General features: G+C 38.2%; 1 protein-coding gene across 1 annotated transcript in view; it reads left to right on the top strand.

The window, feature by feature from the left end:
- LOC129037898 (protein eyes shut homolog) overlaps positions 1 to 25,415 on the top strand; it is a 518,317-nt gene that overhangs the window by 352,493 nt on the left and 140,409 nt on the right. The window contains exon 7 of the mRNA XM_063666297.1: positions 16,259 to 16,431. Coding sequence (XP_063522367.1) covers positions 16,259 to 16,431 — 173 coding nt within the window. The remainder of the gene's footprint in view (positions 1 to 16,258; positions 16,432 to 25,415) is intronic.

Below are 25,415 nucleotides of genomic sequence, written 5' to 3'. Positions count from 1 at the left end.
GCTCTTCTCAGGAAATAACATTTAGGCTGAAACTGAATGATGAGAAGGCCTCAGCCATGTGAATATAATACAAAAGAGAAAGAAGGTTCTAGATCAAGCACAAAGGAACTCAATGGGGAGCAAACACAGAATGTATGCAAATTCAAAAGACCAGAACCATAGCTTGGAATTCCCCCAAAAGCAGAGGTTATACCACAGGTTTAGTTACAAACAATTTATTGGAGGCAGTCCCAAGGAGCAAGGGAAAGACTTGGGACAGGAAGGCAGGGCAGAGGGAAAAGCCTGACGTTAAGCAGAGTTGTAGAGTCCCTACTGCGAGGATTCTATTCTGTTGGGACATCCTGAATAGCCTACAGAATATCTGCAAGAAGTGTTCACCTAAAGGCAGAAGCAATTATCTGCTGACTTCCAGCCACATTGGTTGAGAGTTTCCCCCATGGGGCATTAACTCTGCTCCTTCAGACTGTGTTTTCACAAGGGTAGAAGAAATGGTTTGCTGTTTATGGTGAGAAGTTGTCAGAGTGCAGTGAGTCTGAGTTCCCAGGGAACTGTCAGCATAGTTACATCAAAAGTCAGTTGGAGCTGTGGTGATGTGGCATGGCACACCAAGGGCATGTGAAGCAAGAGCACAGTGAAAGAGTGGAAAGAGTCCAGTCACAGAGTGGAACAGGGGCCAGATCATATCCAGCCCTGGAGGTCTTAGTAAGAAAGTTCCAACTTTGGCTTCCAAAATTTGGTTCCATATGTAAAGGAAGCCATTGCTCTAAATGCTAGGAGGTGTTGGGACTGATTACAGGCTGAATCAATTCTTTGAACAAAGGTGAATACTATGTTAGAATATATATTTGGAACTTTTCGTAGAGTATTGCCTTCAGCTGCTGGGGAGTAAAATCACACTAATTATGGTTAAGTTCAATGCTGAGTACATTTTGTTATCAAAGACATCCTACATGATCTAGCATCTGTATAGTTTTTCCAATCTCCTCCTTTTTGCTGAACTCTGGGCAAAAGTGGCTACTTTCCAGTCCTGGACTATGTCAGACTTTCTCTCATATCTTAGCATTCATATCTGTTGTTCACTATTTAAACATTTCCTATTCCTCACCTAACCCAATTTTGCATTTTTTATGTTTTGGATTAATTATTAATTCCACTGAAAACTCTCCCCCAACCATTTATCTAAAATAGGCCGCCTGCTGTGCTCTCCCATAGCACCATGTGATATTCTCTTTTAGGACTTAATATAATGTGTCATTTTCTATTTAGTTACTTAATTCTTGTCTCACCATCTAGATTGTAAACTCAATGCAAAACGGGATGATATCTATTTCATTCAACACAGTTGTACAGTGCCTAGCAGTGCCTGGAATAGGGAAAAAGCTCAGTAAACATTGAGTGGGTGAATGAATGAATGAATAAATAAAGCAAACTAACTCTGGTTGAGGCATGGCAGAGTGGATGGAAGGCCTGCTCCTCTGCCCCTCATGGAGGCTTATGGAACAACATCAAGGAACTCCAAAACCAAACGCAATGTGACAGTTTTGCCTGTGGCAAATGGTGTATCCCTGAAAAAATATTTGTATTAAGCTATTTATTGGAGACTTGAATGGCAACTTTTGTAATAAGACAAAGTATCCCTTAAATAGTCTGTTTTATATATTATGCTCTTCATAGCTTGAAGTTTCCTGAAGGAATTGGGACAGTCAGTAAAAATACTTTTGGTAATAAATGACTCCTGAACAACTTCAAGATTAGCTACTTCCCTTTTGTTGTTTTCAGAAAGAGATAACTTGATTTTAGATATTAGAGGTTGAGAGTAGCTGCAGGTTTTTTCAATTAAAAGTTCTAGTGTGTCTCTTCTTTTTAATGCAAAAGGCTAAATCAGTTTCAGGAAAATGCTGACACAGTATTAAGATAAATCGTTTCCTGTCTTTAAAAATCCTATAGAATAGTCAATTTCTCTAAGTCTCAAGGATAACAATAGCTTCCTATATGTGATTAAACTAGCAAACAATTCCTTGTCGCTTGACCTGCATTTTTTTCTTGTTTCTATTTTACTTTAATTAGATTGAAAACAACTAATATAAACCAAGATTTTCTAACCCATGTTACACTTTAATGTATATAAAATCTATGCCAAATATTTGACCCTATTCTATAAGTAATGGAAATAACATTTTCAGGCTAAAGATTAATATTTTGCATATATGTGCCATGGGGAGGTGGGGAAAAGGATTAACCTTAAGTGAAATAAATTCAACTTAAGATTTAGTAAGTTCTGAAAAAAAAGGTATTTAAGTATGTATATTCAGACATAATTTTAAGTTGCTTAGAAAATTTTAATTCAGAACTGGAGTTTGCAATAACTCATAATTTATATATATTAGTTACCACAGTATATTTTTACTAGGAAATAGTCAGACCAATGAAACAAAACTTCAAATGATTCTTACTAAATACAATAAAATAAAAGTTCCCTCTGGCATTCAGAGATCTGCTCCATGCCATAACCTGTCTCAGAAGAGGTTTTTCTGAACCCAATAGGTAATCCCTTTCCAAACCAGTTCTATTTCTGTGCTATAGTGAGCCTAGCAGTTTTGGATTCGTTGAGTGAAGCAATTTAGGAATTGCTTCCTGCAGATGGAGATGCATTTTATAGTGAATCACTGGAGCTTTAAAAATAACAAACTGCTGGAAAAGAAGCTTAAAACGATCCCCCCAAATAGTGAAATCTTATCTAGCCCATCTGACGAAGCAATTGAGGGGAAATAAACTAATTGAAACTATTGAAACAGCAGGGAAAGTTGGCTGTTCCTTTTTTTCTTTTATCCATTTAATGTAAAAGAAAATTGTCACATCTAATAGTGTGTCAAAAAAAAAGTGTTAACTAGGTATAAATGCCTTTTGAAACTGTCCTTTATCATCCATAAGGTTATGGAACTAAGAACCTTGCCTACAACCAAAACACCTTTTGATGAGAAATGGCCACTGTACATGACTTTTAAAGAAATAGCACAGTCCATTTTAACATCATGTCAACTGATTCCAAGAGATTTAGTCTTTTCCAGTGCAAAGAAGTTGCAAACTAAATCTTTTAATTGAAAAAGCCTGAAGCCACTTTCAGCTTCTTGTGTTTAAAACTGAAATTACCCCTTTCAGAATTAAAAAAGAAAAAGAAAGAAAAAGGGGCTAGGAAGAAGCACATTATTTCAAAGGCAGCAAAGCAGTGATTTATTATCAGTAGTTCCTTCTTCAGGAAAACTGTTTTCAGTTATCTGATCTTTGTGTCTCAGTTTCATCAACTTAACACAAAATATTGGTCCAAGCCTGAATTAGTCAAGTTTCCATAAAGGGACAGAATAGATAGATAGAGAGAGACAGACAGACAGACAGACAGACAGAGATATAATGGGAAGTTTGTTAAGTTTTAACTTATATGATCACAAGTTCCCACAATAGGCTGTCTGCAAGCTTGAGGAGCAAGGAGAGGCAGTTGAAGTCTCAAAACTGAAAAACTGGGAGTCCAATGTTTGAGGGCAGGAAGCATCCAGCACAGGAGAAAGATGCAGGCTGGAAGACTAGGCCAATGTTGCCCCTTCACATTTTTGCTGCCTGATTTATATTCATTTGCAGCTGATTAGATTGTGCCCACCAGATTAAGGGTGGGTCTGTCTCCCCCAGCCCACTGACTCAAATGTTAATGTCCTTTGGCAACACCCTCACAGACACACACAGGATTAATACCTTGCATCCTTCAATCCAATCAAGTTGACCCTCAGTATTAACCGTCACCATGCTCATGCCCTAAATATATGTAAATTTGAACCCCAACAGAATGAGTTTCCAGATAATACAACAGTTAAAATAAAATCACAGCATTTCTACTTCAGAATTAGTTTAAGATGGAAACTCTATATTTAATACGTTCAGTACAACAATAGCCTAAGGAAAAAATGTTATGACTTCAAATAGAAGGTGACCATACCCCTGGTTTGGCTGGGATAGTCCCTGTTTACTCCTGTTATCCTGGCATCCTGTCCAGTTAGGCACTCACCCCAGATGCTTCATTTTATAATGAGTCATCATCATCATCATCAACGACAACAACAATTGTATGAAAATGAGCTGAAATACTTTCTGCTAAGTCAGCTCTCCTTCATGGACATAGTTTTTGTCTTCACAACTATTCCCAAGAAGCTAACCAAACTGTCCCCAGGATGAACAGATATTTCATAGCTATTTCATGCATGGTAATTGCATTTAGAAGAGAAAGAGTATATATGCATTTAAGCCTAAAAAGAATTCTGCTACACCATGTCCCCACACACATGAGGATCTTTCTATTTAGATAAGTACAATGGATAAAAGCTTTTAGTGCAAACTTTCCTGTTTTGTTGATATGTGAGTAGCTGCTCTAGTACTTTGAATTTGTAAGGTATTTGAGTCAAAGTTTATTTTTCTTCGGTAGCCTCTCCCTCTCTCCACCAACCAGCATTGTAATCCAGAGGTTTTCTTAATTATAATCAAAGCCTAATTATGTTTATGTTATTTTTAAAATAAGTTATATTGATAACTTATTCCTACACTACTGAAAATAGTTACTAGCATGTCCATGGACATGCTATAAAATGAACTCATTATATTCTCCCTCTCCTTTCTAAATTTATATATTCTTCAGTTTCAAGAATGGCACCAAAATCTACTCAGCTAGACAAACCAGAAACCAATCATCAAGTTAGATATTTTTCTCCCTGAAATAAGGGGAGGTTCCCAGATGGCCAAATAGGAACAGCTCCAGTCTACAGCTCCCAGCATGAGTGACACAGAAGACAGGTGATTTCTGCAATTGCACCTGAGGTACCAGGTTCATCTCACTGGGGCTTGTCGCATAGTGGGTACAGCCCACGGAGCAGGGTGGGGCATTGTCTCACCCAGGAAGCATAAGGGGTCAGGGAATTCCCTTTCCTAGCAAAGGGAAGCCATGACAGACAGTACCTGGAAAATCAGGACACTCCCACCCTAACACTGTGCTTTTCCAATGGTCTTAGCAAACGGCACACCAGGAGATTATATCCCGCGCCTGGCTCAGAGGGTCCCACACCCATGGAGCCTCACTCGCTGCTAGCACTGCAGTCTGAGATTGAACAGCGAGGTGACAGCGAGGCTGGGGGAGGGGCATCCGCCATGGCTGAGGCTTGAGTAGGTAAACAAAGCAGCCAGGAAGCTTGAAGTGGGTGGAGCCCAACGCAGCTCAAGGAGGCCTGCCTGCCTCTGTAGACTCTGCCTCTGTGGGCAGGGCATAGCTAAACAAAAGGCAGCAGAAACTTCTACAGACTTAAACGTTTCTGTCTGACAGCTTTGAAGAGAGTAGTGGTTCTCCCAGCACGGAGTTTGAGATCTGAGAACGGACAGACTGCCTCCTCAAGTGGGTCCCTGACCCCCGAGTAGCCTAACTGGGAGACACCTACCAATAGGGGACGACTGACACCTCATACAGCCAGGTGCCCCTCTGAGAGGAAGCTTCCAGAGGAAGCATCAGGCAGCAACATCTGCTGTTCTATAATATTTGCTGTTCTGCAGCCTCCACTGGTGATACCCAGGAAAACAGGGTCTGGAGTGGACCTCCAGGAAACTCCAACAGACCTGCAGCTGAGGGTCCTGACTGTTAGAAGGAAAATGAACAAACAGAAAGGACATCCACACCAAAACCCCATCTGTACGTCACTACCATCAAAGACCAAAGGTAGATAAAACCACAAAGATGGGGATAAACCAGAGCAGAAAAGCTGAAAATTCTAAAAATCAGAGCACCTCTTCTCCTCCAAAGGAATACAGCTCCTCACCAGCAATAGAACAAAGCTGGACAGAGATGACTTTGACAAGTTGAGAGAAGAAGGCTTCAGACGATGGCTAATAACAGACTTCTCCGAGCTAAAGGAGGATGTTCGAACCCATCACAAAGAAGCTAAAAACCTTGAAAAAAGATTAGACAAATGGCTAACTAGAATAAACAGCGTAGAAAAGAACTTAAATGACCTGATGGAGCTGAAAACCATGGCACGAGAACTACGTGATGCATGCACAAGCTTCAGTAGCTGATTTGATCAAGTGGAAGAAAGGGTATCAGCGATTGAAGATCAAATGAATCAAATGAAGCAAGAAGAGAAGTTTAAGAAAAAAGAGTAAAAAGAAACAAACAAAGCCTCCAAGAAATATGGGACTATGTGAAAAAAACAAATCGGTGTCTGATTGGTGTACCTGATAAGTGATGGGAAGAATGGAACCAAGTTGGAAAACACTCTCAGGATATTATCCAGGAGAACTTCCCCAACCTAGCAATGCAGCCCAACAGTCAAATTCAGGAAATACAGAGAACGCCACAAAGAAACTCCTCAAGAAGAGCAACTCCAAGACACATAATTGTCAGATTCACCAAAGTTGAAATGAAGGAAAAAAATGTTAAGGGCAGCCAGAGAGAAAGGTCGGGTTACCCACAAGGAAAAGCCCATCAGACTAACAGCAGATCTCTCAGCAGAAACTCTACAAGCCAGAAGAGAGTGGGGGCCAATATTCAACATTCTTAAAGAAAAGAATTTTCAAACCAGAATTTCATATCCAGCCAAACTAAGCTTTGTAAGTGAAGGAGAAATAAAATCCTTTAGAGACAAACAAATGCTGAGAGATTTTTGTCACCACCAGGCCTACCTTACAAGAGCTCCTGAAGGAAGCACTAAACATGGAAAGGAACAACCGGTACCAGCCACTGCAAAAACATGCCAAATTGTAAAGACCACTGATGCTAGGAAGAAACTGCATCAACTAATGAGCAAAATAACCAGCTAACATCATAATGACAGGATCAAATTCACACATAACAATATTAACTTTAAATGTAAATGGGCTAAATGCTCCAATTAAAAGACACAGACTGGCAAATTGGATAAAGAGTCAAGACACATCAGTGTGCTGTATTCAGGGGACCCATCTCACGTGCAGAGACAGACATAGGCTCAAAATAATGAGATGAAAGAAGATCTACCAAGCAAATGGAAAATAAAAAAAAGCAGGAGTTGCAATCCTAGTCTCTGATAAACCAGACTTTAAACCAACAAAGATCAAAAGAGACCAATGTCTCAAAAGAGACAAAAGAGATCCAATGATAGACTGGATTAAGAAAATGATAGACTGGATTAAGAAAATATACTATATGGTATATAGTATTCCATATATACCATGGAATACTATGCAGCCATAAAAAAGGATGAGTTCATGTCCTTTGTAGGGACATGGATGAAGCTGGAAATCATCATTCTCAGCAAACTATCGCAAGAACAGAAAACCAAACATCTTATGTTCTCACTCGTAGGTGGGAATTGAACAATAAGAACACTTGGACTCAGTGTGGGCAACATTACACACTGGGGCCTGTCATGGGGTGTAGGGAGGGGGGAGGGATAGCATTAGGAGATATACCTAATGTAAATGTCGAGTTAATGGGTGCAGTACACCAACATGGCACATGTATACATATGTAACAAACCTGCACGTTGTACACATGTACCCTAGAATTTAAAGTATAATAAAAAAATAAAAAAATTTTAAAAAGATATTTTTCTCCCTGAGCATCTCTCAAATTATTTCTCTCCATGCCCACTTCCACTAAGCTTATCTACACTTCTGCTTGGATTTCTGTGTATAACTCAGGGTTTGGTCAAGAGAAAGAGCCACACGGTAATTTAGGAAAGTTTAATATGAAGATTTATTATCCAGTAACATGGGATTAATTTCTAAGATGCAAAGAGTACATTAAATATTTTAGGTGGGCCAGGCATGGTGGCTCATGCCTGTAATCCCAGCACTTTGGGAGGCCAAGGCAGGCAGATCGCCTGAGGTCAGGAGTTGAGACCAGCCTGGCCAACATGGCAAAACACCATCCCTACTAAAAATACAAAAATTAGCCAGGCATGGTGGCATGTGCCTGTAATCCCAGCTACTTGAGAAGCTGAAGTAGGAGAATTGCTTGAACCCAGAAGGTGGAGGCTGCAGTGAGCCGAATTCGCACCACTGCACTCCAGCCTGGGTGACAAGAGCGAGACACGGTCTTAAAAAAACAAAAAAAAAAAACATATTTAGGTATAGTGGATGTAGGAGCCATTCCTACCTCTAGGGCTGAGGAAGAGCACTCCAAGGAACAAATCAGAAGACACACATATACACTCACACACATACACACACACACATGCACACTTGCACACACACACATACATACACACATGTGCACGCACACACACACACACCACCTGGTATGCAGAGCACGATGGAGAGTGTGGCCATTGAATGATAGAAAAGTTCACTGTGATACCCCAGTCCAAGACTGGGAAAGAAGAAGCCACGTACTGGCGCGCTGCTGAATGCACTGGGAAGCTACCCTCTGGGGCTCTAGGGAGATCACTGAGAAGCCACCACAAAGGTGCTGCTGACCTTGCTAGAATTCCTGCCCACTGGGGCGCCTGTGAAACTGTTTCAAGCCACTCACTATGAGGTCCAGGAAAACTCACCAGAAAGCCACACTTGAAGGTGCTGCTGAACTTGCTAAGAATTTTCCCACTGGGACACCTAGAAGCTGGAAAGCTGGGTGGGTCATGGGCTGTCTCCTAGTGGTAATTCTCCAGGGGAGGTGCTGTGGAACTTGCTGGGGGTGAGCAGCACTGAGTTTCCTGTGCATGCCTCCAGCAGGTGTAAGAAGACAGGAAAGAATGGCAGAGCTAGGAAGAGAACCTCTTCTTCCTTCAGTGTCCCAAGTGCCCTCTACTAACAAAGCATAACATCCCCCCAGTTGGCAAAGGGAATGTGTTTATAGGGTCCAGCTCCAGCATCACAAGGAAGGATTATAAAGGGTGGATTTGGAACTAACAAACAACACATTCTTATTTTTTTTTTTTTTCTTTTCGAGATGGATTCTCACTCTGTTGCCCAGGCTGGAGTGCAGTGGCGTGATCTCGGCCCACTGCAACCTCCACCTCCTGGGTTCCAGTGATTCTCCCACCTCAGCCTCCTGAGTAGCTGGAATTATAGGCATGCGCCACCACACCCAGCTACTTGTTTGTATTTTTAGTGGAGATGGGGTTTCACCATGTTGGCCAGGATGGGATTGAACTCCTGACCTCAAGTGATCCGCCCACCTCGGCCTCCCAAAATGCTGAGATTATAGGCATGAGTCACCACGCCCAGCAGACAATAAATTAATAACGGAGAAAACTCTGTCCCTAGGTTTACTGTTCTCCAGACATTTTCCCCAGAATAATAATTCTAAAACATAATATAATTCATTCCCTCATCAAAAACGTTTCAATGTCTGTCTATTGCCAATAAGTTAAAGTGAAAATTCTTAAAAGGACCAAGGCTGCTTCTCGTATCTCAGCTCAGATCTACTTATACTCTATGCTTCAAATATATTGATAGGATTAAATTAAGTGAAATTCTAGCATTGGAAAGAAATACTTGTTATTGGGAATTGGGGTAAGAGGAAAGAAAGGATGGAGAATAAGTGCTGGAAGAAATAATGTGGAAGTCAGGAGAGGTGCTGATGACTAAAATTTTATCTATAGAGTAGGAAGTGAAGTCACTTCCTCTGAGCAGAGATCACAGGACTGGGAAAGATCTGAACAACGATTGGGTAGAAGGAGAATTTGATATTTAATCAAATTTGATGAATTTTGATGAAGTGGTGAATTTTATATTGTCCCCCATAACTGTGCACTTAACTTCATGTCTAGGCTGCAGATTATAATCTAAATATACCACAGGGTTCAAGAGGTAGGTATTAAACATCTTGCCAGTTAGTAATCTCTGGTTTACATTGCTCAGTACACTGACTCTATATAAAGAAATTTGGGACAATTCCAAAAGTCACCTGCTTGCTCTAAGTGGCAGACACAAACTGTACTTTTAGAGCAAGCCTGCCAAATCAACATATTTAGAAGCAAGAACTCCTCTAAATTTCTTGCTTTTTTTCCAACCCAAAAAAATTTGACAAAAGAAAGGCTGTGGAATAAATGAGAAACTGCAAAAAAAAATTAAATTCTCATTGCAAATTCAACATAGAAATACCCATAAAGGATATTTTGGGTTCATAAATGTATACCTTTCTAGAGAGTTATCTACCATTCATTTTTAAGGAATAAATTTTCCACCCACAGCAATTTTGTAAATAATTCTTAATATCAGAAAAAACAACCATCGACGTTGTGTGCTGTGTTTCTACCTTCCTGATAATCGGTGAATTCACCATGGTAACAGTTGAGTAGAAACTGTGTGTATGTGAACATTACTGAGGTCAAGGGAATGGGTGAAATGGCACTTCGTTGGCTTAAATATTTTAAGATAATTTTTTATGTCTTTTTAGTAGAAGTTAAAATAACATTTTAAAAGCTTATACCAACTCTTCTAGCCTTAAATAGCTTCCAAATAGGCACATTATCTTTACAGGAAATTACCTGAGAGCTCCAGAGCTTCATAAGCACTGCATTTACAGATTCTGTTATATTGAATCCTGCCCAGATTGCCCTTACCACACAGGGGGCTGGAGACTGGCTAATTTTACAGTGAGCACAGAGTGAGAAAAATCTATTATGAAATTGTAGTTTGGGCACAGAGTATAATTCTAAGATCCTGAGATTTTTTTTTTATTGGCGGGGAGTAATTCTAGACCCTGAAATGATACATTCATTTGACAAACAATTATTAATGCATTATTTTATTTTTTCACCCATAATACCCTACACCTTATCCTTCTTTCCCAACCCACTTCTCTTTGTACCAGATTTCATCATATTTCTCTTATTCCACCATTAACTGATTCAGACACAACTAATTACATGTTTCATTTATTCTTACCTCCTTTTCCTAATATATAATGAGCAGCTGATCAATGCCAAGTACTGTGCTGGGCACATTCTCACACATATGTCATTTAATGTATTTAGATAATGGCCATGTTTACTATGTTAGCTCCCCTTTTGGGCTTCATGTTCTCCGAGTCTGCTCCCTTGGAAGCAAAACTTTAATTCCATTTCATAAGAACTAGAGGGTCACAAGGCCAGAGATACGGAAAAGATATCTCTTTCTGGAAAGGAGATCCTGATGCACTTGCTGGGGAAGAAATTTTGGTCATTTTTCTTTACCAGCGAAGTTTATTTTTTTGTAAAGTGAACCATGCCTGTAAGAGAGAGAGAGAAGGAAGGGGAAAGAGAGAAGGAGAGAGATTATACCATATATTCAATTTTTCTTTGCAAAATGCCTACAAGATTAAATTGGACAGATACTAGAACAAGAAAAAAAAGTGTTTTTAATTGTTTATGGATTTTCCATTTTATGTATTATTTATTCCTATGTCATTCTATGACTTTTATTTGCTCTTATCCTTTCTCATCTTGTTTCTGCCTTTAGAAAAACCCTTTCATATAAAGAAAAAAGTTTCTATAGCAGAGGACATTTTCCCTGAGCTCTCTGTTCATGGGTATATTATATAGACTATGTTTCTCCAAGTTCACTTTCTAGGCCACCACAAAGTAATTTTGGTTTTGCATTTTTTTCCCATTATTTTCATGCTTGGCTACTTTTAAAAAGAAAAAGTTATAAATGAAAAATGACATACATAGTGGTGTGCCTTACAGCACAAAATAACAACTATTTAGGCAGTTCTGTCCTAGAAACAGACAAAGAAAATCTATCTACAGTACTAGAGTCAGAGTCTCCACATACAGCTAACAACTCATTTGACAGAAATTCCAATTTTTTAAGGAAGATTCTTGCAGGGGAGGGGAAGTATTCTTTGTAATTAGTAGGCTCTTATCATGGTGTTGTGAAATTCATGAAAACAGATTGAAAGTTCTACTTGAACCACAGCTACTTGGGATCTCATTTGCATAACTCCTAAAGCCTGGGCTGTGGTGCTATCAGAGCTGATACATAGAGATGGGTTATTTCCGCCAGTAGCAATTCTATTTTTCAGAAATATCTGGAGACATTATTCATAAGGATTCATTTCTGCACTCTTTCCTGCTGAGAACCTCCCTCTCTTGACACTGTGGGTGGCCAACTTTGAAATCGGCTAATGATCCGTTAGATACAAAGAGTGCAAGAAGAGTTATTTATTTTTTTAAGTTAATACATGCAGGAGTCCTTTTAGTTCTAGAAGATTTTTGGCATCTGGCTGTGTTATATAAATAGTGGGCACCCTTTTCAAGCCAGCTTCTTTGATTTTTTTTTAATTAGCTAAATTTTTCTAAAGGTAATTTTAATACTCATAGAAATGACAGTTAATATTCTTACCATATTGTAGACTTGTAATCAAATATCCTGTAGCAGTTACAATGCCAAAATATACAGTTGTTTGCATATGCTTAGATAGGTGGTATTTTTTTAACTAAGCTTTAAAGTGACCAAGTGAATTTTTTCCTCTTTTATGTTGAAGTTAAACATAATGCACATGCAGTAGACTGTATACGGCACTCCTAAAATGAAAACCTTCTCATCTTTGTACTTTGATGGATATATATGTTTTCAGATATATGTTGGTCAAAAGTCAAAACATAGCCCAAAAACAAAAATAAAATTATAATATCCTATAAGGACAGAATAATAACTAATGCCCATCAAGCTTTCACTCTGGAGAGAATATTTGTCTCAGAGGGATGGGTTTAAGTCAAAGTAGGCTATGCAAAAGAGTCTCCTAATGACATTTTTTAAAGGCAGACTCTTGAGCCTTACTTTAGACATTCTAAATCAGAATCTCAGAGGTCAAGAGGAGCATGGGAATCTGCATTTAGCAAACACATTCAGGAGAGTCCCTGGTAAATCCTTTGGTGCCAGTTCACAGACCAGCTTTTAGTAACTACTGTCATCTGAATCCGTATATTACAGAGCTAAGGCCTTAAAATACTTGATACTTTCTCTATTCCTTTGTCACATACTATGTATCTTACAGAGATTTGTTCATGCATTTATGATGTCTCCTACAAAGAATGCAAAAGCGAGTCTTATTCACCACTTGGCACGTGGCTCCATCCATGATGTAGGTGCACAACAAACTTTGGATGGCAGCAATTGCCAAAAAAAATATGGTCCTCTGGTGTATAGGTAAAAACTTCACCATAATCTGGATTATTTTATGACCTACTTTTAATTCAGAAAAATCTCCTGACTTGCTTAAAGGAAAATTTCCAAAAAAAAAGGTTTCTATGTGGTTTACAGGTCTTGTGAAGGATAAAATTTTTAAAACTTTAGGGATGAAAATATATATTCCATGAAAAAAATATATTTCATATAAATATATTCTCTCAAAGCTAATTATAATAAGCAGTGACAAATTCACAGCAATAATGTAGTATTTAAAGTAAACTGAGCAAAAGAGGGTGACACTATTTTGAAAACTATTTCCAAAAGTCAACTGTCTTACATAAGATCCAACAGTCTTAGAGCATTCCCTTTCTGGGTCAACACTGCCTTTTGCTACAAGATGTAGAGACATCAAAGTAGGTCAAGTGGCAGAGAAAACAGCAGGCTTGGTAGCTTTTGAAGAAGTTGTGATTTAATGACAGGATCTGACAAGATCTGGATAGGAGAAACTTTGTGTCCAGGTCTAACACAGAAGATAGCAAAGATAGATTTAGAAAACAAAAACTATTGGTGAAATGTCTGACACTCCAGGAAGTCTTTTGGAACTTTGAGGTACAATTTGAAGTGCCGTCATCTGGCAACATCTCAATTGAGTAAAGCTGACTCTTGCTAATGAGGTGCTAATGGGATATCAAGACAGGCCAGAAGACTCTGAACACTTGCCCTTGGTTAGATATGGTGAGTTTCCCTTTTCTTGGAGAGTTTTCTATAGAATTTCTAGTTCTCTCTCTACTCTAGTTGCCTGCTGATATACAGATGCACACAGTTAGTCATCTCCGCATGAATTTACACAACCAACTTCTCACAACACCTGATGAAAGCAGAAAGAGGAAATGAGGCTTGATTTATCAATAGGACTGGATTAAAAAATAGTGCTTTCCTTGGTTTTCACCATAAAATCATCTTTCCTGCATGCCAAATCTGTTTAGGTTTATATGATTAAAGCATTTAAATCAATCAATGCTTAGATTAGTTTGACTTTCACATATGAGGCATTCTCCTTGATCTGAAAAAGACTAATTTGGTCCTTCCAGAATGCAGCTCTCAAGAATGCTACTTTCCTAGACTTTATCCCAGAATACAAATGCTTAATACTGACCTTTCAACTCCAAGTAAGGTCAGTGGAAGCAAAGTTACATCAGATTTATCCATTACCCCCAAACAACATTAAGTTTCTAACGTACACTTTAGGTCACACCAGAAATATTTCTGTACCTGCTAGGTGGTCCGGCTGTGGTTTTACCGCTATTCTCAGGAAACAAGGAACAGCATTGGCTAAGCAGTCCTCAAAACTTTATTTCACAGAAACAGAAAATCTTGCTCAGGATACTTTATAACCATCTTAGGGGCATCGATATATAATTTTTTCCCAATTCTGAAAACTTATGAGATTCCATATCTGTCTGCAATGTGTAGAATGCTATGCAGGTTGCCATGAAGGTTATAAAATGCATAAATTACTGATTACTTACAGGATAAGCCTTATGAGTTGGCAAAATCTGAAGGTCTCAAAGCCTTACAACCCCACCAAAGCCAGCTTTATCTGCTATCTGATACATAAACTTTCATAGTGTTTCATAACATTATCATGGAGAATATTAAAATATGAATATTTTTAGAAAAGGAAACACCTTCATATTTCTAAGTCAGGTACTCATTATTATGAAAGAAATAGTTCTTTCCTACACACAAATTTTGGATTAAGGGGATTCAAAGACATGAGGAAGGTATTGAGGAACCATACAGATAGTTGGGGAAAAATTCATTGTATGGGTAAGATCTACAACTAGACTGGGAAGCTGTGTCATAAAAACATAAAAATATGTTAGTTTCCCAATTATCAGGGCTAATCCTGGCATCTATGCTTAAGAGCTAACAGTTGCATTGAGAAGATAAGATGTAAACTCCTAAGATCTGTATATGGCAAGGTGTATGAACTAATGTAATAAGAAAAGAGAGCAAAAAAAAAGAAAAGATTAAATGGAATTCTTTAACTTCAAGTGACAAAATCCCAAATCAAACTGGCTTTAAAAATGTAAAAGCAGTGGAATATATTGTCTCACATAACTACAGAGTACTGGCTAGATCTGGTACCCAGATAATCAATAATCTATATTTCTCTGTCACTTATATTTACATTGCTAAGTATTAGCTATTTATTCTCAGCTAGGCTCTTCCCTCTGGACAGGCACATGCCACCGTCAATTACCAGTGTAGCAACACCAGCAGATAAAATGAGTACTCTCTGGAGAGTTCTAGCAGAGGTTGGCCAGTTGGCCTAGCGTGTCATGTATCCACCCTGCACTACACACTATGATTGGCACCAAGAGAGCAGACTGTGTCTCCCAGACAACATGGGCTGAGAATGGTGGAGGGGTGGGTCTTGGAAAGGAAAACAAAGGCGTCTGTTACTTTAAATGGGGCAATGGATGCAGAGAAGGCAGAAATAACAAACTCCAAGTCACTTCTCCCTCTTGAGAATGCTTCCCTGGCAGGTAAGAGGAGTATTTTTCCTGAGCTCTGCTTTCATGCACACTCACAGCCTGGAGCCACCAAACCATATTTTAAGCTGAAGAGTTATATAGTCATTATAGCTCCCCACTGTGTCTTATTTTCAGAATTACTACAAATGCAGCTCTTGGAGGACTTTGTCCTCAGTGTGGGGAAGCTTATCACCAGCTTAAAATTCTCCTCTGAGCTTTGAGTCTAAGATGTTTTTTGCTAATAGACGTTTGATGCACTTTATTGAGGCAGCACCACACATATTCAATGAAGCCCTGAAAAGGCACCCAGTGTGAAATAAAAGATGAGACAAATCAAAAATAAAAATAGATGGCTTAAAATAGAATTCGTGGCTTCAGATAATCTATAAAGCTGTTAATCTGCTTTCAGTGGAAAGCACACAGCTACAAATACTCAAAAGTTGAAACAGAAAAAAGAGGGAGAAAAAAGTCACTTATTAGAAAAGATGCAATTATAATTTTATTTGCATATGTGTTCATGCATGTGTATATATGTGTATGTGTGTAGAAAATATCAGTTGTTTCCTAATGAATTTTTAAATTTTTTCCCTTCTCAGTGATAATGAAAATCTGTTTTGTGAGTGTCCAAGGCTGTATTCAGGCAAGCTGTGCCAGTTTGCAAGTTGTGAAAACAACCCATGTGGAAATGGTGCCACCTGTGTTCCAAAATCTGGAACAGATATTGTCTGCCTCTGCCCATATGGGAGGTCTGGACCCCTCTGCACTGATGGTAAGAGCATTTGATTATTAAAGATGGAGCACAGACAGAAAGAGGTGAAGAGGATAGAAATCACTCAGATGAATCAAAAATAGCACTTGACTGATCAAATACATCAAATCTTCTGGGTTCTTTTCAAGTCAGTTGAGACAAGACCCATTAGTGAGACTGATCACCAAGCAGGTATTTCTCATACCCATCAAGTAATTACAAAAGTGGTGGCTAGGTACAGTGGTTCACGCCTGTAATCCCAGCACTTTGGGATGTGAGGCGGGTGGATCACGAGGTCAGAAATTCGAAACCCCCCTGACCAACATGGTGAAACCCCATCTCTACTAAAAATACAAAAATTAGCCAGGCATGGCGGCATGCTGAGGCTGGAGAATCGCTTGAACCCAGGAGAGTGAGGTTGCAGTGAGCTGAGATTACACCACTGCACTCCAGCCTGGGCAGCAGAGAGAGACTCCATCTCACAAAAAGAAAAAAAAAAGTGGTAATGAGTTTTCCCTGAGGTTAGAGTACAGAAAATCTCTGTATTGTAAAATCTCAAAGTCTAGCAAAGTATAAGAGAGTAACAAGGGGCATCAAGAGCAATATATAAAATCAAATTATTTCATGTCATTTTGGCAAACTGAGAGTACAATATTAACAAATCTATGCATCACAGCACAGTTGTTTTACATTTAAATGTAACAAAACCCATGATGCAGTTATTACATATCAAGAAACTAAATCACAAACAATAGACATGCGTCTCTCTTTAGGAAAATTCAGTATGAGAAATCCTAAATTACAAAAAGCTGCAAGATGCTGTAATATAAGATTTTAAGAAAAAAAATGCCTAAGAATTTAATGTTAGCTGTGATATACATATATGTGTATAGATATTTTCAGAAATAATAAAAATTGGTATTAATAGTTAATCAACACAGGACTGGACTTGCTTTATCATTATTTTCACCATAAAAATAAAAAACATTTATTCCTTTGACACTCGTGATATTTGGCACCAAATTTTAGAATAAGGCTACCAAAGTGAATTCAGGGCCCTCTACCCCAGAATCACAAAATGAAGCAAATACATCCAGCCTGTGATGACATGAAACAGCTGGGCACCACATCCTGATGTGGCAGGTATGAAAAGTGAAACGAGAGTAAAAGAAGCATTTGTGACGAAAAGGTATTGAAGTTTTGGATACATGTGTCTTTGAAAGAAATTGAGACAATGAATTTGTGTGTATCTGAAAGACAGAATGACTTAAGAGGAGAAGAGTTAAGAAGTACTAAGAATTTCATTCTGTGTGTGGCAGGGTTAAATTACAAGAAGTTAGCCAAGTCATTTTTATAAAAAGAGAAAACATTATAGACTGAATAGAATTGAAGTTGTGTCCTTTCCCATAAAAATCTCATGCTTCTCAGATGTAATCATTCTATTTAGATAAAAGCTATTGAAAAAATATAATTGGTTATAATAAATTTGATTACTAAGAGATGAATCATCAGTTTTGCTTCCTACTTGAAAATAATACTGACCATATAAAATAAGAAGTAAAGATTTAGAAGAATGTCTTTATGTATTCACACATACACAAAAAATGATTGTTTACTCCCCTCTCCTGGTCTCATTAGGGTTTCAAAGATGCAAGGATGTATAGATTATTGAGACAGGAAAAGTTGACATTATTAGGTTCTTTGCCTCAGTGTAAGTTTTTTTTTTAAAAAAAAGATTCCTACATGCACCCATCCTGAAGAATTTCTCAAAATAATTATCCTATCCATTTATATTCCACAAAGTTGCCAGATCTAGTTTAGCAATGTAAAACTTGTCAAGAAAGATAAGACTTCTGACCTTACAGAGCTTACCTTCTAATTGAAAAGATAAAAAGAAAATAAAAATGGCTCAAAACACAATACAAAATTTCTGAGAATTATGAAGGAAATAAACAAGTAGTGATAGACAGTAACTGGGATGGAGGGCATTTTAACAGGTCACCAAGACAAGAATCACTCTCAGAGGAAGAGATATTTGTACTGAGGCCTAAAGAATAGGGAGTATGGCCCATGAAAAGCAGGAAAAGGAATTATCCAGGCAGAAGGTTCAGAAATGGAAGACCCTGAGGAAAGATAGAAGCTGGCCTTTTTGGAGAATGAAAAGATACTACTGTAGCTGATGCATAAGTGTCTTCATTCACTCCAGCTGCTATAATGGAATACCATAGACTGGGTGACTTATAAACTACAGAAATATATTTCTCACTGATCCGGAGGCTGGAAATTTCAAGATCAAACCACCAGCGGACTTGGTTCTGGTGAGGACTACTTCCTGGCTCATAGACAGCAGTCTCACTGTGTCCTCACATGGAAGGGACTAACTGGCTCTCTGGAGTTTCTTTTATAAGGGCACTAATCCCATTCGTGAAACCTTTGCCCCATGATCTGATCACCTCTCAAAGACCCCATTTCCAAATACCATCACATTGGCAGTTAGGTTTTAACATGTGATTCTGGGGGGTCACATAAACAGTCAGTCTATAGCAATAGTGTACAAGAAGAAAAAAATCTAATGTTAGCAGGGCCTAGATCATATAGGGCCTTGGGAACATGGAAAGATTTTTGACTTTTATTTCCAGATGCCTTAGGAAACCGTTGGAAGGCTTGAAAAGGGCTAGTGACTTTTGTGTATTTGTTTAAACTATTCTGATGGTATTATCTCTAACAGATTTTATAAGACTATTGGAGTGGTCCTGACAAAAGATAATTACGCCTAGGACAAGGGCAATGGCAGTGGGGATGTAGATAAGTGGATAAATTTTAAAACTATTCTGGAGATACAATATTCAGAACTTGCTGGGAAGAGTGTGAAAAGGGTAGAACCAAGAACAACATCAAGTTTCCTTTGTCTGAACTATAGTGTAGATGGTGGTGCCATGAAAAAGAATAGGGGCATAACAGCTTCTTTTGTAGGAAAAAGCTTATTTTATTGGGAGGTAAACAAGAGTTTTATTTTGTACAAATGAAGAAAACAATGCTAATTAGACATCCAAAGGGAGATGATATGTAGACAATTAGATATATGATGCTAGTGCTCTGAAGCAAGATAAGGACTAAAGATATAATCCAGGGGAGTCATTAAAATAAAGGTGGTGTTTAAAACCATAAAACTGTAGACTGTCTAAGGAGAAAATATAGAAGAGAAATATAAAGAAGAGAAAGTGTAGATAAAGAAAAGAAGATTTAAAAAGAGCAGATAAATCCTAGAGAAACCTTCCAAAATGCCAATATTTAGATATCTGGTAGAGGAGAGAAAGCTGTATTAAATGCCAGTACCATACCCTGACAAACACTCCTCTCATCTCTCAACCCATAGATATTGCTCCTATTATGATGTGCCTTTGTCTCAGTCTGGGACCTCCATAAAAACAGAACCTGGATAAGAATTGCATTCAGGTCATTTACTTTGGAAATGATTCCAGGAAATAGGAGAGAAGATCTAATGAGAATAAAACGGGGTAGGAGAGAAAGTCAGTGCAAAGGAGCACAGGGCATTGAACATCACTGTGGGCAACTGTGCATGATTTCACTCAGATCTTATGAGAAGCTATACAAAAAGTCTCAAAAATGGCTGCCCAAGGGGCAAAAGAGAGAAATGTTTGACCATTGTCTCATGGTTCTTTTTGATTGAAGGTTTCCCTACAAGACATTAATATTCCCACACTTCTAGATTGCCATGCAAGACTGATGAGAGTACAAGCTTTAGCAGGCATCTTAGGTGACAGCATCAGAAAAGCTGGAGGCTATAGAAAGGGAGCTTAACATATCAATATTCCATCACAAGTCAATATTCAATATTTTTGAGTCACAAAAAATCCCCCTCAAGTGTTAGCTCCCTCCAGAAACCTTTTTTACATCAACAGGCATCAATACTTTCTCTACTCCACCAACTAGTATGGGGTGACATCCCAAGCCATCTATTGGATCATTCACTGTTACTACTATGACCTCTAGAATATTGTCTAGAATATACTTAATATATATTTATTTTACAGAGAAAGGCAAAAAACAATCCAATAAGCCTAGCTGTTGTTCAATTACAACTACACTGTAGAAGAGGCACAGAATAACATCTGGGACTTTGCCTTTTTGCTAATACCAGAGGATGAAAAATCAGCTAGTTTTATTTCATCAGCAATTGTGTCTACTACATAGCACTTTTCTTCCAAATTATGTCCATATCTACCATCTTAATATATTCTTTGGGGGACAATAGAAAATATAATTATCACATTTCCTACCTTGTTGATATTTCCACTGAGGAATTCATCCAGGGGTAATCGTGGCAGTGATGGCTGGAGCCAAGACAAACACACACCACACATGGGAAGTTTGCAGCTGCTTTCCTTTTTAAAGAGCTTTACTTTCCACATTTGTGCTCCTCATTCACACTTCCTGTTGCCTCTCCTTATGCAAGAATAATCTCTTCTTTTTTTTTTTTCTGGTGGCTGTAGCATTTATTAGAATGTTCTTTTAATGTATAAAGCCCAGCCCAAGTTTTTTTGTTTTCTTAACCACACCATTCTAAAGACAAAGATGGAATGCGTTATCTCTTGTTCTCTTTTGTCCTTTCTATAAATATTTCATAATAATTTACCTTATCTTCCCAACTTAGGCCTCTCAATGGAACATGGTCCTTGAGGAAAGCAGTGTAACTACCTGAGAATAGGCTCCAGAATCAATCTGCCTGGGTTAAAATTCCCATTTTACTACTGACTAGCCAGCTGAGTGACCTTGGGCAAATCACTTGGTCTCTCTGTACTTCAATTTCAATGAGTCTAATAATAGAACTTACCTTATAGGTTTTATGAGAATTAAATGAGATAATGCATGTAAAGTGCTTAACACATAATGGGCATATAGAAAATGCTTTTGTTTTTTAAGGGTGGTCAAAGTAGGATCCTTACCCTTACAGGAAACTGCTACCTCCTGTCATTGTGGGACAGAAGGCTGCATCTCCATCCCAGCTATTAAAAAAAAAAAAAGCTCTCTAGAACATCAATGGAAATCAAAATTAATTTTCTTTTGAGAATTTTTCTAAGATGGTGACACTCTTTGCAGTGATTAAAGACAAGCCAGGGTATTACAAAATCAGGGAGGAAAGTAGAGCTCCAGGGACACGAATAATCACCAGGCTATTTAAGGACATGGTACCGCTATAAAGCAGCTTAATGTCAGGCTGGCATTTTGTAATGGCATATTTCAAGAACATGCAATTTTCTGTCATGTTAAGCTCATAACTCTTTTGATAGCATCCACTCTGATATGATCCAGCTTTCTCTCTCCAACTCAACAGCTGTTTGATTGCCCTGCCGTTCAACACATCTTAGTATCCCTCATTTCCCACCATGTTTTAATCTGTATTTTCCAGCTCCTTGATACAAAGAAATACTAAAAGCTCAAGCCTAATCCCAGACAGGAGCCAGGAGACAGGGATGAGAAAAAAAGTGCTCAAGAAAGTGATTCCTCTTTCTCTGTGTTGAAGGCAGACTTTGAATGGCCTGCACTTTTTCTTCCGTAAGAACTGAGGGAAGTTGCCTTTCCTCTTGCTCAGGGAAAAAGTGAGCACCTCCTGCCTTTCACTTTTTCCCTCTACTTCAGCATCTGTAGAGAGAAAAAGTTAGGCTGGCACATATTTAAAAGCAGCACTTATAAATGTGTATTTCAGTGTACACATTTCAGTTCTTAAAAAATAGCCTTGATGGGCCAGGCGTGGTGGCTCACGCCTGTAATCCTAGTACTTTGGGAAGCCGTGGTGGGTGGATCACCTGAGGTCAGGAGTTCAAGACCAGCCTAGCCAAATAATTTACAGTAAAATCAAATTTCTATTTCAATACAACATATCAGATCAATTGTATCTTTATGGTTGTTTGTTGCTATAAATTTATTCATACCAGGAAAATTGTCACATTTAAAATTCTTAATAGTTTTGGCACAGGTGAAATCTTCTCGTTTTGCTAAGTCCCTGTGCTCTTTGAACAGGCTGACCTTATGCATCGGCCTCTTCCCCAGGCACCCTGGTCCCCTCTTTCCAGAATGCCTTGCTACATGCTCTGGCCTCAAGGCTACTTTTCTCCCCCTCATGTTAAATTTAGGTGAACATTTAATGCTATCACATATCCAGCCAATGGTGTTCTGCAGAAAACATGCAGCTTCTCTGACAAGAAAACTAAGAGTCCCCACCCCAAAGAGGACTTCATACCATTTTCCCGATGTTTGCTGACAAGGAAGAGGAACCAGATAAGGATATTTTTTGTGTAACCTTCTTATTATTCATAAAATTGCCTGTAATGGTCAGTGTTCTAATGTCTTCAAAGCTTTATGTCTCAGATGCTCATCCAAGCATTGGATGGCAAAAAGGTCAACATCCACATCAAACTTATTGGCAAACAAGTAGTGCTTGAGCAGCATCCAGTTCAAGTCTTCATTTCCGGAAAATTCACACTGAGCACACGTAGACCCCATCACAGGGTGGTCATGGAGCACCTTAGGAAACATCACACTTAAAGTTCTACCACTTGACAGAGCTAGCAATTGCGTGCATGTCGGAGAAATAGTACTTATGGCTTTGAAGAGTAAGCCGGGGACTTCAGGGAATCCTCTGGACAGTGGCCCAGAGATACTCATCTCATACAGATACAAATATTGTATTAGTGCACTCTTGATTGTACGTGGGTCACTAATGTACCCAGCTAAGTTCCCTATCCTCCCTTAGAGCTTAAAGTGTGGCCATGGGACTAAATTCTGGACAATCAGATGTAAGCAGAAGTGTTAGAGTATTATATTGACCTCTGGAAAATCTCTTGAAGAGTAGCATGACCTCCAAATCTTCCTTCTTGCTGAAGTCTAGAATGTCCATGAGATGTCTTGAATTCCAGAAGTCATCTTGGACTACAAAGTCACCTTGAGAATTAAAGATACGTGCTAAGATGGTGAAGCAAAATGATGAAAGAAGTTTAAATCCTTAACTATAAAACCACCATACTAGCCTGGAAATGTTCAGTAAGAAACTTTCTGTTAATGAGAGAAATAATTTATTTTGCTTAAACCTCCGCTTTTTAATAAGTTATCTGTTATATGGAGCTAAATCTAATCCTGATATAAGTGTCAAGATTTCCCTGAATTACATATTTCAATATGTTTTATTAAATGTATCTGATTTTGTTAATAAACTCTTAGACTCCTTCTCAAACAAAACCAGGATTTCTTGTATTATATTTATCTTATTTCAGTCTCATAGATTTGATACATCATAAGTTTATAAAGTACGTTTTTGCAATCCAGTGAAACTGTGGTAAAATTTTTTAATCCAAAGAAATATCATGGGAAGCAGAAAAATATACAACTATATTTTTCTAAGTTAGCAAAATAATAAGAAAAGATATTTTATATATTTCTTTTGAAACATTACCTCTCATCTTAAAACTATTTCCATGAGGCAGTTTCTACTTACACTAAATGAAAACCAAATTAGTTTGCATATTTTTACATCTCAATTCCTAGGGAGCTACACATCTGTTATTGTCCACTTTTACACAGAGAACAGACTATTTACTATCAAACTCTGACTGTTTGCCTCTGTCAGAACACTGACTGTCAGTAGAACACTAAACTCTCAAGGCCAAATGTTCTCCTTTCTGTTTATTCCAGCACTTTGTCATTATTTAGCAACCTCACAGAATTCTCCCTTCCGACAGAAGCATTTCCTGCTTGTTAAAAAGGTCTAAAATAGAGAGACTATATATTCACAGAAGGCAGAGTGGTCTCTCCTGAATATACTTACGGCAAATTGGTCTTGCAGACCATGTGTGGAAATGTAAACCTCTGTAGTTTATTCTCAAGCTCACCAGAGACTTTAACCTTGCAGGTCTGTCAGTCCAGGCCGTTTAGCAAAGAGTCATTGTTTCATATCAAATGAATACTGTCAGATCCCACCACACCTATCAGGCTCTGCTTGGTTGGTTTAAGAGCTATGTTAATGTGATGCACCTGCCAGTTAGCAAGCAATGGAAGGCACAAACATATTTGTGATACATAAAAAAAAAAACTTCACTGAAACAAAAAATTGATTAGAGTCTGAGAAAATTTATGCCACAGGAAAAACGGTGAAGTTGACATTTTATAAAGAGGCAATGAAATTTATTGATAGGAATGAAATAAACAGTAGATGGAGATAGCTCTGTGTGATGTATATTGCCTACCATTCTATACAATGATAGCAGCTATTTTGTTCAAGCTTTTGTTGATATTCAGTGACATGCTTATATTGTGTGTTTTGTAATATTTTGCCCCTTCATCCCTTTGACCTTGAAAGTGGCCTATTTTCCTTAGGATAAAGTAAGAACTGTTTAAAATGATGTGCAAGTCTTGCATGAGCAGACCTCAGCTAACACAATAGCCCCCATCTTCTTCACCCTTTATCAGAACACTCTTTAAACTATTTTGCATGTACCTTGTAAACACTGGCCATAAATCATACCAGTCCTTTCCTCAGACTCTAAGCTTCATGAAGATAGACACCCTATCTGCCTCGGCCATCATCATATCTGCAGAGCAGTACATGGTGTCTGACACATGGTAGGCTCTGAAATTTTTTTCTGAGTTAAAAATAATTTAAAAGTCCTTCAGAATATTCAGCTATGTATGCTGTTGCCCTGAGCCTACTACTACACATATACTTAGGAGATAATCAATAAGTATTTGTGAAATTTTAAAAAGTATCTTAATAATATAATCAGTGAGTGAGTAGTCTAATCTGAAACATTTCCAGAAGTATTTTTCACAGTACACTAGTGCAATAAGGTACCCATAAAAAGAGTCTGTGATGAAATGAACTCACATCTACTGAGCATTCACCATATGCTAGGCATTGGACTAAGTGCTTTACATTCATCTTCTTATATAATCTGTGTAATAACCCAGGGAGATACATCATTATTGCCATT

The sequence above is a fragment of the Pongo pygmaeus genome, chromosome 5 (genome assembly GCF_028885625.2).
Source record: "Pongo pygmaeus isolate AG05252 chromosome 5, NHGRI_mPonPyg2-v2.0_pri, whole genome shotgun sequence".
NCBI lineage: Eukaryota > Metazoa > Chordata > Mammalia > Primates > Hominidae > Pongo > Pongo pygmaeus.
Note: the sequence above shows the minus strand (reverse complement) of the source record. Positions and strands in the feature narration are given on the sequence as shown.